Genomic DNA, 15,808 nt, shown 5'->3' with positions numbered 1-15,808 from the left:
CGCTCTATAAGATCATGGTTTATTTCCTGGGCCCTCGTCGGGGGCGGGACGCGCAACGCTCTATAAGATCATGGTTTATTTCCTGGGCCCTCGTCGGGGGCGGGACGCGCAACGCTCTATAAGATCATGGTTTATTTCCTGGGCCCTCGTCGGGGGCGGGACGCGCAACGCTCTATAAGATCATGGTTTATTTCCTGGGCCCTCGTCGGGGGCGGGACGCGCAACGCTCTATAAGATCATGGTTTGCACACAATAGACATCAAAGGGGGCTACAGCCCCTGACGTTTTTCCCGTCTGTAAAACAACTACCCTTTCCAGACCACGAATGCAGCGTTTACTATGGTGAAAGAAATGCAAATGGCACTCTTTTACATTCCATGCCGGAAGGCAGCATTCAGGAGAATTGCTTTTTTTCCCGAAGTCTCCTGAACTTGAACACAGTATTTTGCGTAGAAATCCATGTCGTATACTAGTCTGGCTAATAAGCCAGACTCGCCGGCAGGCAATTTGTTTTTGCCAACGGCTGATTCGGTCTGGTTTATTAGCCAGGCTAGTCATACACCACATCTTATTAGCCAGGCTAGTCAAACACCACATCTCCACTAGCTAAAGAGTGCTGTGTTGTGCCCCGAGAATAGCTGATCTACAAGCTCTCAACGTGTCGCAGCACGACAAGTTGTGAGCTTGTAGATCTGCTCTCTAACACTGTAGATCTTGTAGATCTGCTCTCTAACACTGTAGATCTTGTAGATCTGCTCTCTAACACTCTCTCCATGTCCCTGCATACAGTATATTAGATGTATAAGACCATATGGTGTGACTCACGGTCCATAGATACAGTATATTAGATGTATAAGACCATATGGTGTGACTCACGGTCCATAGATACAGTATATTAGATGTATAAGACCATATGGTGTGACTCACGGTCCATAGATACAGTATATTAGATGTATAAGACCATATGGTGTGACTCACGGTCCATAGATACAGTATATTAGATGTATAAGACCATATGGTGTGACTCACGGTCCATAGATACAGTATATTAGATGTATAAGACCATATGGTTTGACTCACGGTCCATAGATACAGTATATTAGATGTATAAGACCATATGGTGTGACTCACGGTCCATAGATACAGTATATTAGATGTATAAGACTCACGGTCCAGCACCACGCCCATCTTGGGCTGGAAGTCGTTGTCAGTGAGCTGCCAGAGGGCGAACGGCTCCCGGGGCGTCTCCTGCAGCATGCGGAACGCTATGCTGATGGTGTGTTCTGGAGAGAAGCCTGCTGGGTGGATGAACCTGGACCACAGACAGACAGACAGACAGACAGACGGGTTGACAGACAGACAGACGGGTTGACAGACAGACAGACAGATTACCTGATCATCATTTATTAGTACACCCCGTGTTCAATTAGAAACAGCAGCTCTCTGGAGGAGAGAGATGGCCGACAGAGGAAAGGAAGGGATGGATGGATGTGAGGGAGCCCGAGATGAGAGGGGTGTGTTGAAAATATGAGGATAACATTGACGGGGGATTTAATTATTGGAATGAGAGCACTCAGGTGCCCCAGCCTGGGGAAACGTATCTGCCCACCAGACCCAGCCTGGGGAAACGTATCTGCCCCCAGCCCCAGTCTGGGGAAACGTATCTGCCCTCCAGACCCAGCGACTAGGGTGTGTGTGTGTGTGTGTGTGTGTGTGTGTGTGTGTGTGTGTGTGTGTGTGTGTGTGTGTGTGTGTGTGTGTGTGTGTGTGTGTCACCGTGTGCTCTGTGTCAGCTGGACGTCTCTGTACAGAGTGTAGGTAGGAAGGTGTGTGTGTGTGTGTGTGTGTGTGTGTGTGTGTGCGTGCGTGCCTCACCTGGTACTCTGTGTCAGCTGGACGTCTCTGTACAGAGTGTAGGTGTGTGTGTGTGTGTGTGCGTGCGTGCCTCACCTGGTGCTCTGTGTCAGCTGGACGTCTCTGTACAGAGTGTAGGTAGGTAAGGTGTGTGTGTGTGTGTCTCACCGTGTGCTCTGTGTCAGCTGGAAGTCTCTGTACAGAGTGTAGGTAGGTAAGGTGTGTGTGTGTGTGTGTGTGTGTGTGCGTGTCTCACCGTGTGCTCTGTGTCAGCTGGACGTCTCTGTACAGAGTGTAGGTGTGTGTGTGTGTGCGTGTTTCACCGTGTGCTCTGTGTCAGCTGGACATCTCTGTACAGAGTGTAGGTCGGTAAGGTGTGTGTGTGCCTCACCGTGTGCTCTGTGTCAGCTGGACGTCTCTGTACAGAGTGTAGGTGTGTGTGTGTGTGCGTGTCTCACCGTGTGCTCTGTGTCAGCTGGACGTCTCTGTACAGAGTGTAGGTGTGTGTGTGTGTGCGTGTTTCACCGTGTGCTCTGTGTCAGCTGGACGTCTCTGTACAGAGTGTAGGTGTGTGTGTGTGTGTGTGTGTCTCACCGTGTGCTCTGTGTCAGCTGGACGTCTCTGTACAGAGTGTAGGTAGGTAAGGTGTGTGTGTGTGTGTGTGTGCCTCACCTGGTGCTCTGTGTCAGCTGGACGTCTCTGTACAGAGTGTAGGTCGGTAAGGTGTGTGTGTCTCACCGTGTGCTCTGTGTCAGCTGGACGTCTCTGTACAGAGTGTAGGTGTGTGTGTGTGTGTCTCACCGTGTGCTCTGTGTCAGCTGGACGTCTCTGTACAGAGTGTAGGTGTGTGCGTGCCTCACCGTGTGCTCTGTGTCAGCTGGACGTCTCTGTACAGAGTGTAAGTAGGTAAGGTGTGTGTGCCTCACCGTGTGCTCTGTGTCAGCTGGACGTCTCTGTACAGAGTGTAGGTGTGTGTGTGTGTCTCACCGTGTGCTCTGTGTCAGCTGGACGTCTCTGTACAGAGTGTAGGTAGGTAAGGTGTTGAAGACAAAGGGTTCTGCAGCGACCCCGTCCACTGAGGAGTGAGCCCTCTGGGTCAGACCGAACGCCTCCATCATGTCAAACCCTGAGGGCACATGTACATACAGTAAGACATGGGTTATACATGTAATACACATGTACAGTTCATACAGTAAGCAGGGTTCACCAACATGTCCCTACAGAGGTCAGGGGTCACCAACATATCCGTACACGGACAAATGTGTCCGTGGCAAAGTTTTAGATGTTCTGTTTTACACACTATCATAATGTTCTCATTTAGATCATAACACCCACTTTACTGAATGTCAGTTTCTTCAGAATAAGTATGACTATTATATATGATGACACTATCTACTCTATGGCACATTAGGAGTCCAACTAGTACTAGTGGTTCTCAAATGTTTCATTTGCAAAGACCTCCTTAACTCTGAGAGTGTTCAAATGGAACCAAATGGACCTGTAAGGATCCATTTGGTTCCATTTGTACACTCTCTGAGTTACAGAGCTGTTACGTCATTCAGGGCCATCTATTCATGTGTTTCTGGTAATATTATTGTCCACTCATTCTGTATGTCTGTGGCAAACATGGAATGTTGACAAAAATGTCCACCACTTAGCCATGACGATGGCCCCTGACAGTCAGACATCGACGACCTACTAAAGGCTGTGCATGTCCACAACAAAGGCTTTCATTCTTTTTCATTTTCCATCATGGCAGAGGCAACTCCACTTAACACATAACTTCAACCTTTATTGTCACATCACAGGTTTACTTTACAGGTATAGCCTCGGTATACCCAGGGTTTTATTTTCGTTCGCTAGGATGATACATGAAAGAGAGAGAGATGTATAAAGATCTTTTTTAATTTAGAACGTGGATTTTATTTAGTCTCACCTTTGACAATGCTGTTTCTGATGGTCACCTCAGGGCAGACTGGAACACAAGAGAGCAGAGTGTTGCATTAGTGAGAAGAACAATGTATTCCACCCAGCGCCCAGTTTAACCCATTTTACACTCCTTGTACAACTTTGTACCTGGAATAATAATACCAGAAATGTACAGTATATATAGCCCTTTTCTAAATACTCAAATACAGTAGCTAGGCTATTTTTGGTGTGACAATTTAACGTCCAAATCAGGTTTTAGGTTTAGGGACAGCCAGAGCCATTAGATTCACCAGAAACAAAGAAACCAAAGACATTTTTTACAGGTCTTTGGAACCACTAAACAAGTGATGTTGCTGGTTTTCAATTTGAGTTAAAGGTTAATTCCATTCACCTGGTGAGTCCCAGGTTGAAATAAGTCTTTGATTAAACATCTGGAATGGAAAGCAGCTGCAGTCTGGGTCAACCACAACCAGAACCACACTGTTTTTTTTAGAAAGAAATCAGATGTCTGTATAGGTTTGTTCATTTCATTTCATATTTATTTATTTCATTTCAGTTATGGTTTTACATGATCATATTAATTTTTACTTTGTACTATTTTTTACATATTCCATACAGAAAGGAAAAGGAGCAGGAAGAAGATAAATCTTATATATACCTGCCCCTATCATTAAAAAAAAACATCTAATTGATGCTGCCACCAACCATACATGATTACATCAAAGAAAAAAGGAAAAAAAAAAACAACCAATTGATGCTGCCACCAACCATACATGATTACATCAAGAAAAAAAAAAAAAACAAGACAAAGGACAGAGCTCAACAAGAGAACAAACAAAGACAACGCTGAGGAAACAAAATAACACTTAAAGTTTGTAACTTTATAACGATTAGGATTGACTGATGGATGGTGTCCCTTATTTACAGGTCACTCATTTCTATACCGCAAACATACAAGCGCAACATGAGTCACCTTCGTTGTGGATGGGGTGCATTCTGGCGTGGGTTGGAATCCTGGCAGGAGCCGCGGCTGTGAATGAACGGCACATCAAAGCAGTCACAACAACAGTGTTGTTTTCGTCGACTAAAACTAAGACGAAAAATGTTCGTCGACTACCTTTTTCCACTGACGAAAACTACATGGAAACTAAATAAAAACTAAGCTATGATGACTAAAACTAAGACTAAATATATTGACAATTTTGACTAAAATGTTAGGAAGGGACTAGTGGACAAGAGATCCAGTATAAGTCATTTTACACTAGGTTGCAAGTGAAAAAATCTGCCATTACGACGACATCAAGGCCCGCCAAAATCAATTTTGTTAAATCTTATGATATTTAGTCGACTAAAACTAGACTAACACTAACACATTCCAGGTGACTAAAATGTGACTAAAACTAAAATCAAAATGTGCTGCCAAAAACCACACTGAACAACACGTCTGTTAAATATAAACCAACAGTCTACATCTACAACATACAAACTCTGGAAATGACAAATCTATGAATGTATTTCATAAATTGTCACAAAATGGAACTTCCATAGCTGATTATTTATTGTGAATTCACAGTACAGTGACCCCATATCTGACCTGTAGGATGCAAAATGGATACGGCGGCGCCCTCTGCTGAGCCAAGACGGGAGTGCACGCTGATGCGGTACACAGTCTCTGCTTCCAGATGGGTGAAACAATGACTGCTGCTCGACTCGTCCACCATTTCCTCCTTCTGCTGCTTGTCTGGGTTCACACACACACACACACACACACACACACACACACACACACACACACACACACACACACACACACACACACACACACACACACACACACACACACGGGGAGATGCGCATGTCACACACGCAGACAGACAGACAGACAGACAGACACACACAGAGAAGGAAACAAGCATTGGAAATTAGCCAGCTGAAGTCTCATTAGTTAAATTACTTTGCTTTAAGTAAGATGTTACTTAAAGGGGTAAAGAGGGACAGAATGGAGATCTTTGGAGCTAAAGTGGTGTAAGGGATGTGTTGCTTCCAGCTATCCTCAGTGCCCAGCTTGGCGCTCCCTTCCCTTCCTTGCCTGATTTAATAGTCCACCCAGCTGTGCGTCAGAGGTTCAGTCCAGAAGAACATAGTAATTATAGAGTCCGCTCCCTGTACTGGTCAGTCCGGTTGCCTCCAACCATCTTTTTGTCACATCAATGCAAGACTTGACCTTCCAGAATGGACATGGGAAAGGCATCAAATGGTTTAAAGGCCTATTTATAGAGGGGAGGTTTGCATCTTTTGACCAAGTCAAAGAACAAATGGACAAATGGAACCAAATGTCCATTTGTACACTCTCAGAGTTATAGCCACCATAAGGGTCCATTTGGTTCCACACTATCATTTAGCTGGGGACCCCCTGGAACTGCCTCAGGGACCCCTGGGGGTCCCCGGACCCCACTTTGGGAACCACTGCTCTATATCACCTGGCGTTCCTGATGAGCCTATAATGCTAATCCTATTGATGACTTTCTGTCGATATCATTTCCAATTTGAGCCCTGCGCCCTTAGATAAGATAAAGGCTGACTGGGAACATGATTTGGGGCTCAAACTGTCTGCTGAAAAGTAGGATTCTGTTTTCTCCTCTATACATAAGTCCTCTCTCTGTGCACAACATTGCTTACTTAGCACAGTTTAAAATAGTCCACGGAGCCTGTAAGTCTACGGCTAAGCTTGAAAAACAGTGCATTTAACTCCCAGAATGCACTGGGCACAAGCTCACAACTTCTTGAGCTTCCGATCCCGTTTCTTTTGCTCCCGATCCGATTCCGATCTTTTGATTTTGAACATCTGCCGATACCGATTTTTCCCAATCCGATATTTATATTTTATAGAACACGTTTATGCCATATCACAATAGTACAATATACCAATACACAGACTATTTCCAGTCTAATATCATGATATGGATATATCATGGATATGGAATATTGATACTAGGGATCACGTTTTTTGGCTCCCGATCCGATTCCCGATCATTTAAAAATGACGTGATCAGCCCCGATTTCCGATCACCCGATCCGATCGGGACAACCCTACATTGTACGATTAAGTATAATAGGGCTTGCAGTGCTTAATGAGGGACTCTAACCTTTGACAGACTGGATGACGAGGCGGTATGCGTTGACGGCTGACACCGGCCTCCAGGACACACAGATACTGGAGTGGTCAGACCTCACCACACTCACACTGCTGACCCGCAGACTGGCTGGAGAGGAGAGAGAGAGAGAGAGAGAGAGAGAGAGAGAGAGAGACACCCACAGAGACTCAGTGATGTACTAACACACTCACACTGCTGACCCGCAGACTGGCTGGAGAGGAGAGAGAGAGAGAGAGAGAGAGAGAGAGAGAGAGACACCCACAGAGACTCAGTGATGTACTAACACACTCACACTGCTGACCCGCAGACTGGCTGGAGAGGAGAGAGAGAGAGAGAGAGACACCCACAGAGACTCAGTGATGTACAAACACACTCACACTGCTCACACGCAGACTGGCTGGAGAGGAGAGAGAGAGAGAGAGAGAGAGAGAGACACCCACAGAGACTCAGTGATGTACAAACATAGTTATGAGGACAGCTCTGAGTCAAATCAACGGTAGCCCCGGAATCCCAGACGTTTTTATTTCCAGGGAGAAAAACAAAGTCTGGGTCTGAGTCCACTTCAATTCGGCATAGAGTAGCGCAAACGTTGCTCACTCTCTGCTGATTGCTGATCGTCTGCATGCACCATTGTTTATTGACGCACACACGCACACACACTCCTCTCTCTCTCTGTCGCTCTAATTAATCAGTCTCATGATGATGCAGCTGCGCGTAGTTTCTCCTGGCGGATCCTGCCGGGAGCTGCCTATGCCATAGAAAGCATAGGTGGGTTCCAGTTTTAAATCAATGGTTGAGATGCCAGTATTGACCCATTGAAGGGACACTTTTGCAACCAGATCTTATTTCAATGATGAGTTTGGGAGACAAGAAACACTTCCCTGGGGTTTTTTTATGTGGCTAATATGTGTTTTTTTGATATTTTAGTATTTCAAAGTGTCCATGATATCATGGACACTGACTGGTCTTCCTTCCTTCCTGGACTACAAGTTGTCTCAGTAAGGCAGCCCTCTCCCTCTCCACAAGGTGGGGTGAGTGTACAGTATGGTAATTGTAGTCCACACCATTGGTGTCGGTGTGTGAATGTGGGAAGTGAGGACGCTCACTTCCCACTGTTCGCAACCCAGCACTCTTTAGCTAGTGGAGATGCGGTGTAAAGACATGGATTTTGAAACAAATTAGTTCAATGCAAAATGCTACGTTCCAAGTTCAGGAGACTTGGAGAGGAGGGGGAGGGCATTTGCATTTCTTTCACCATGGAAAGCTGCATTCGTGGTCTGGAGAGGGCAGTTGTTTTACAGACGGGTACAAGGGCAGGGGCTCAAGCCCCCTTTGATGTCTATGTGTGCACGTCCCTGGCGGTACTCACTGGTTTTGCCCTGGGCAGCACCGCTGCCTCCTTCTCTGTTTCGGTACTCGGCCGTCACCAGGACGCTGTAGCGAGTGTCCGGCAGCAACGACTGGAGCTCCACCCGTCTTTCACTCCCTGCCACCAACACCTGGACGAAACAAGTCAAAGTTGTACGATTAGTCACACACGTTACTGCAGTGAAATTTGTTCTCCGCATTTGACCCATCTCTTGGAGCAGTGAGCTGCAGCCAAGGAGCGGTGAGCCGCAGCCAAGGAGCGGTGAGCTCCAGCCGTGCCGCGCTCGGGAATCATTTAATTAGTAGATTTGACCCCCCGGCCCCAATCCAACCCTTTGATGCTGAGTTCCAAGCAGGGAGGCATAGAGACACACGGGGACTACAAATGTCACGCCCCCAAATGAGACAGCGTCCCGACTTCTGGTCCGTTGGCACGGATACTGCAGGCCAGCCCATAGAAGTCTTCTGGTCCGTTGGCACGGATACTGCAGGCCAGCCCATAGAAGTCTTCTGGTCCGTTGGCACGGATACTGCAGGCCAGCCCATAGAAGTCTTCTGGTCCGTTGGCACGGATACTGCAGGCCAGCCCATAGAAGTCTTCTGGTCCGTTGGCACGGATACTGCAGGCCAGCCCATAGAAGTCTTCTGGTCCGTTGGCACGGATACTGCAGGCCAGCCCATAGAAGTCCGTTGAAATTCAACTGTAGTTAGCCTACTTTTAAAATAATATGAAATGAACTGAAGACTATATTGATTTGAATAAAAATATGTTTCCAAATGTATGAAGTGTCTTTGTCAACATATATTGTTGTTTTCTCAATAGAGGATGTATTTCACATTTAATTTACCACTTGAATGAGTTACCCATAATGTTAACGGAGCAGAGGGGAGACGGCAGACAGAGAACCTGTCGCTTTTACGGGACGTCACTGCCTTTACGAGGCTACGAGCGCCGACTTTGAAGAGTGTAATTCTCAATATACATCCCGATCCCGACTGACTTTGTTATTCATGTCTATATTTTCAACATATCACAGGCTTACTATATATGTTCTACCTACCACGGAGCTCCGACGGTGTGTTTTATCGCTGTCAACTTGTTGTATAATTAACTTTGCTGAATAGTTGCATGGGAAAATAACCCAGCTAAATGGAGGAGTGACATCCTGACATTTTCAACTACCTAGTGAATTCTCCAGATGAGTATTAATAATAGTCTTGCAAGATGCTGTTTAGATAATTTTCAACAAATACATAGCATATAAAACAAATACAACAAATATATCTGGGTATTGAAAACCTCAAGGGATGCATCCGTGACGTATATACCGTGCGACCACTTTGACTTGAGATTTACAATGCTAGCACTTTTCACAAAATGATGGAGTATATTATAGTACATTGTAGGATGTATATTGAGATGGCAGGTATGTGACATTGAAAAGGACAAATCAAACATATGGGACACTTTATTACAACACAAAAGAAAATCGCTATAGCCTCAGTAATGAACCAGTGAAATTAGGGTATTTCATGATGCCTCTCATAGGGATTGCATTGGCAGCTGCAGTACACAGTTGAAACGGACCAGAAGTGGGGCCACTGTCTCATTTGGGGGCGTGACATTTGTAGTCCCCGTGTGTCTCTATTGGGTCCCATTTTTACAGTCTTTGGTATGACCCGGCCGGGGATCGAACCCCCGACCTCCCAGTTTCAGGGCGGACACTCTAACCACAAGGCCACTGTCAAATGCACCCTGTGTCAGAATGTCATGTAAGGAATACAAATACACACAAACTCAAGCAAAGTACAGATGCTTTAAAATTACTTTAAAAGGTTTCATCATGACCTTAATTTTCATTTATTTTTATTTTTTATGACCTAAAAAAAAAAACCTGAACATTCAGTGGATTTTCTGTGGTCTGGGATTTTCTCTGTGTCTGTGAAGCCTTTTGAGCTGCAATGGAAACAGTGAAAACGGTGACATCTGCTGCGAGATTTGTGGACTCTTACCTCACACTCCACAGGCAAATCAGATCACTTGTTTGAGTCAGAAAACCCCAGACCACAGAAAATCTACTGAATGTTAAAAGTTCAGGTTTTTTGGGTGCAATTGAGCTCAGAAAACCTACAAGCGTCAGCTCCGGTCAGTGAGGTGTGGAGGGACTCACCGTGCTCTCCGGCGCGTCCTGGGCTCCGGTCAGAGCGGTGTGGGACACGCGGTACTGCAGGACGTGAGCGTTGGGGGGAACCCAGCTGACCAGCAGGCTGACCGCCGTCTCGTCTGAGATGGACACGCTGGACGGCCCCCCGCCAGACACTGTAGGGTTGAAAACACACACAGAGAGAGAGTAGAGAGAGAGAGTCAAAGTCAAAGACGTCACACGTTACCACAGTGAAATTTGTTCTCCGCATTTGACTCATCTCTTGGAGCGGTGAGCTGCAGCCGTGCCGTGCTCGGAAATCATTAGTTGATTTGACCCCCCAATCCAACCCATTGATGCTGAGTGTCAAGCAGGGAGGCATTGGCTCCCATTGTTACAGTCTTTGGTATGACCCGGCCGGTTTCAGGGCGGACACTCTAACCACAAGGCCACTGAGCTGGTCAAGAGAGAGGGCAGAGACTCACTGTTCGGGGACATGATGTATGTATGTTGTTCTGGATCTGCTATTTCTGACACTTTTGAATCTTTTTATCATTATTTAGTTTAATGGTAGAGTAAGTGAAATGTTTTGGTTAAAAGTTTAAAACCTAACCCTTAGGGAACCCCTGGTCTACACGAATAGCGTGTGTGCGTGCGACATGTGTGCGTGCGACATGTGTGCGTGCGACATGTGTGCGTGCGTGCATGTGCGTGCGTGTGTGTGTGTGCGTGTCACTCACAGGTGCTGTAGCGTATAGCCACAGCTTCGCTCTGTGCTCCGTCAGCGTACAGAGCAGACAGAGAGATCTGATACTCCTTATCGTCCTCCACCCCCTCCAGGAGAGCCCCCTCACTGTCCCCACTCACCCTGAGCTGGAAAACACACACACAGAGAGATGAGCTGCAACACACACAGACACACACACAGAGAGATGAGCTGCAACACACACAGACACACAGACAGAGAGATGAGCTGCAACACACACAGACACACACACAGAGAGATGAGCTGCAACACACACAGACACACACACAGAGAGATGAGCTGCAACACACACAGACACACACACACACACACACACACACACACAGAGAGATGATACTCCTTATCGTCCTCCACCCCCTCCAGGAGAGCCCCTTCACTGTCCCCACTCACCCTCAGCTGGAACACACGCACACACGCACACACGCACACACACACACACACACACACACACACACACACACACACACACACGATAGCCCCCCCCCTCCAACAGAGCCCCTTCACTGTCCCCACTCCCCCTCAGCTGGAACGCACGCACGCACGCACGCACGCACGCACGCACGCACGCACGCACGCACGCACACACACACACACACACAGAGAGAGAGAGAACTTTGTCTGCTGTACTGTACTGTATGCCAGTGGTTCCCAAAGTGGGGTCCGGGGACCCCCAGGGGTCCTTGAGGGGAGTTCCAGGGGGTCCCCAGCTAAATGATAGGTTGGAACCAAATGGACCCTTGTGGGTCTGTAACTCTGAGTGTACTCTCAGAGTTAAATTTACATTGATTTTACAACATAAATTGGGGTCCCAGAGATAGAAATGCCATTAAATGGGGGTCCGTAGACTAATATGCATGTCAAACTGGGGGTCCTTGAAATGAAACGGGTTGAGAATCACTGCTAGAGCCATAAAACTCTTCTCTTATGGTGGTCCCTGGAATATCTTTTCAAATGGGGGTCCGCGGGGGTCCTTGACATGAAAAGGTTTGGGAACGTTGGACATGCTTATTCTGTCTGTGCATTCATCTGATGCATTCAACCAACTAACCAACCACTCACTCCTCCACTGTGAAGGGAACATTGCAACAAATTATGTTGGCAGTCTTTGTATTAGTTCTCTCTTATCTTATGTGTGTCTAGTGGCAGAGCATTCCACTGCAGCAAGGCCATCCCATCCCACAACCAGAACTAAGATTAGGACGTTGTGGTGTGTTTGCTAGGATCCAGCCTACCAGCACTCCACTTGCCTCCAAACTTGCCACAGACTATTCATACGTACTCTGCCTTGGGTCTAATCTTATTATCAATGTCTTCACATAATTGTACAGTTAATATAAAACCCCATTCATTCTTCAGGCACATTTCAGCCACCTCTTTTACCCACTGTACACAACGTCATCAAACGTCACGGTAACACCTAACGGTAACATCATTCTACAGGCCACAGGTTTCTGCGTTACACCACCATGCTTTGCTCCTCTCTGCTGCCATCTGGTGCTGTGTAATGTCATGTTCTTTTAGGGTGGGGGGCCTCTAGACTCGAGTGAGCCGGAGACACGCAAGAGTTCTAGTTATAAGTTATAACAATATAAGCCTTATGTGTGAGAGAATGTCTAAAAACTGTTGTAACTAATCAACTCACTGAGAGGTGATGAGACACTCTCATGAGTCTCATCGATCCCAAGCTCTCCCTTCCAGGCTTGCATCATAAACCCAGGCCAGGACAAGAATGAATAGGGATTACTCTATCTTTATTGATTCATCTCACGGCTGTTCATTACAAATATATTCGAAGCATGCTGTGGGATGTCCTTGAGTCCTTGACAAGGCATAACGTTGCATCTCAATTATTTATTAAAATGAACTAAAGTAGCCCAAAAGCTTGTAGATCGGCTATTTTATACTTGTCTTGCCCATCCATCACTAATGTGTTTTTTGTACGTTTGTGGGGCTGCAGCAGGGGTGGAAGGTAAATGGTACATTTATATAGCACCTTTATCCAAGGCGCTTTACATAGATTGTGCATTACATTCACACACACATTCACACACCTTTACATAGATTGTGCATTACATTCACCCATTCACACACACATTCATACACCGATGGCGGCGGAAAACCATGCAAGGCGCCAACCAGCACATCAGGAGCAATTAGGGGTTCAGTGTCTTGCTCAAGGACACTTTGACACTTTAACTCTGGCACTAACCTTGCCGTTACCATCCGGCCACTCTACCCATGAGCCACCGCTGCCCCCAAGGCACTGGAAGCCCAAGCCAAATATCCATTGTGGACAATCAAGTTTACCTTGACCACCCATCCATCCATCCACCCGTCAGTTTATCTATTCATCCATCCATAATCTGTCCGTCCGTCCGTCCGTCCGTCCGTCCCTCCCTCCCTCCCTCCCTCCGTCCGTCCGTCCGTCCGTCCGTCCGTCCGTCCCTCCCTCCCTCCCTCCCTCCCTCCCTCCCTCCCTCCCTCCGTCCGTCCGTCCGTCCGTCCGTCCCTCCCTCCCTCCCTCCCTCCCTCCCTCCCTCCCTCCCTCCGTCCGTCCGTCCGTCCGTCCGTCCGTCCGTCCCTCCCTCCCTCCCTCCCTCCGTCCGTCCGTCCCTCCCTCCCTCCCTCCCTCCCTCCCTCCGTCCGTCCGTCCGTCCCTCCCTCCGCCCGCCCGCCCTTCCTCCCTGCCTCCCTCCCTCCCTCCCTACCTGTCTCAGGTCTCCTCCGCTGAGGGAGATCCATTTGATGAGGTAGGAGACGACATCATCGGCGGCCGCCTCCCAGTGCACGGTGATGTCACTGCCAGAGAAGTTGGTCACCCTGAGGTCAGAGGGAGACGGAACCCTCACTGCCAGAGAAGGAATTAAAACAGAAGTTGGTCACCATGAGGTCAGAGGGAGACGGAACCCTCACTGCCAGAGAAGGAGTTAAAACAGAGGTTGGTCACCATGAGGTCAGAGGGAGACGGAACCCTCACTGCCAGAGAAGGAGTTAAGACAGAAGTTGGTCACCATGAGGTCAGAGGGAGACGGAACCCTCACTGCCAGAGAAGGAGTTAAGACAGAAGTTGGTCACCATGAGGTCAGAGGGAGACGGAACCCTCACTGCCAGAGAAGGAGTTAAGACAGAAGTTGGTCACCATGAGGTCAGAGGGAGACGGAACCCTCACTGCCAGAGAAGGAGTTAAGACAGAGGTTGGTCACCATGAGGTCAGAGGGAGACGGAACCCTCACTGCCAGAGAAGGAGTTAAGACAGAAGTTGGTCACCCTGAGGTCAGAGGGAGACGGAACCCTCACTGCCAGAGAAGGAGTTAACACAGCCGACGCGAATCGCGTATCAATACGTTATCAATTAATCAAACGTCGGGTGCGGATCACGTATCAATACGTTTCAATCACTTTTTTATAGCATACTTTCATTCATCTTTTTACCCACCCGGACAAAAAAAAAACCCCCCTCCCATCCTGAAAACAGGAGGGCGGGCCGCTTTACGTGTAGAAGCCACTAAGCCAGTCTAAAATGGACGCGCCCATGCGCGCCCATGGAATGATCCAGTCGGTGTATGAAAAGAATCAAATTTCACCTAACCTCGCCTCACCAGGCTTTCCTCCAGCTATTGGCTTTCACACAACACTATACTACTCGATTCCCCCCTCCCCTCCTGTTTCTCCTGCAGGAGGAGCCTTGCGAGATGGGGGCTCTGTCCTGGCTGGCTCTGTCTCTCGGAAAAAAACAACCGATCGGCATTGCATTGCGTCTGCAACACACATGGACAGATGCATGTTTCCTTCTTCATACTGTAGCGACCAAACGATCCCCGAGCCTACAATACTACGAACTAACCACAGTATCGAGGGGCCGCCACGACAAGACAGTGTGCCGTTGGTGGATCACGTATCGCCATGCAGAACCGTCATAATCGGAGATCGCTCGGACGTGTGATTGTAACGCTTTTTTATTCATTATAATTGTAGTGATAAGACCGCAATGAACGCATCGGGGACGTAATCGACCCGGGTGTAATGTATAACGAACTTTTCCGCGTCCTAAACCGTGGTGTTGTGATCCGTTGTCGTTGACATCACAGCCGGGGGAATCTTTTTTTTTCCTCCATCGCCTCCAACCTGCATGCCCAGGCATGTTCTCTTGTTAGTAAATAATATACTTCACTAGCTTGAAAAACAAAATCAGCTGATGATGACAACGCGTCTCACCGTTATACTATAGTTCTGAACCGAACGGTGGAATGGGACTTTTTATAGCCGTACGGATCAAGACTTTTGCTGCCCAATGTGCCCATGAACCCCCCCCCCCAATGTTTTGCGATCAAGACAATGAGGCAATCATCATCATCATCTAAGAAAGCAAAGAGTTATGAAGGTTTATAGTCAGACATTGACAGGCAGATATAACAATAAACACAATAAATATGCTATACATCCTATACACCGAATGAAAGCCCTGAATGTGTACTTTTACGAGGAAAAGAGTAAACATTGATCCCATGTACAGTTTGTCATAAATTGGTTACATTGCACATTGCGCCCACCAGATATAACTGTTACTGCAGAGAAGACATGGACCCGAACTC

The 15,808-nt window shown here is 47.4% G+C and overlaps 1 protein-coding gene across 1 annotated transcript in view; it reads right to left on the bottom strand.

The window, feature by feature from the left end:
• LOC306916697 (collagen alpha-1(XX) chain-like) overlaps window positions 1–15,808 on the bottom strand; it is a 115,572-nt gene that overhangs the window by 28,302 nt on the left and 71,462 nt on the right. The window contains exons 17-26 of the mRNA XM_079494706.1: window positions 13,925–14,064; window positions 11,191–11,323; window positions 10,478–10,626; window positions 8,308–8,437; window positions 6,930–7,046; window positions 5,378–5,524; window positions 4,757–4,813; window positions 3,791–3,829; window positions 2,842–2,980; window positions 1,170–1,312 (exon numbers count right to left, since the gene is read on the bottom strand). Of these exons, the coding sequence (XP_079350832.1) occupies window positions 1,170–1,312; window positions 2,842–2,980; window positions 3,791–3,829; window positions 4,757–4,813; window positions 5,378–5,524; window positions 6,930–7,046; window positions 8,308–8,437; window positions 10,478–10,626; window positions 11,191–11,323; window positions 13,925–14,064 (1,194 nt within the window). The remainder of the gene's footprint in view (window positions 1–1,169; window positions 1,313–2,841; window positions 2,981–3,790; window positions 3,830–4,756; window positions 4,814–5,377; window positions 5,525–6,929; window positions 7,047–8,307; window positions 8,438–10,477; window positions 10,627–11,190; window positions 11,324–13,924; window positions 14,065–15,808) is intronic.

Source organism: Electrona antarctica (genome assembly GCF_951216825.1).
Source record: "Electrona antarctica genome assembly, chromosome: 2".
In the NCBI taxonomy this organism is placed as follows: domain Eukaryota; kingdom Metazoa; phylum Chordata; class Actinopteri; order Myctophiformes; family Myctophidae; genus Electrona; species Electrona antarctica.
The sequence above is the reverse complement of the archived record's forward strand: the minus strand, read 5'-3'. Positions and strand labels throughout refer to the sequence as shown.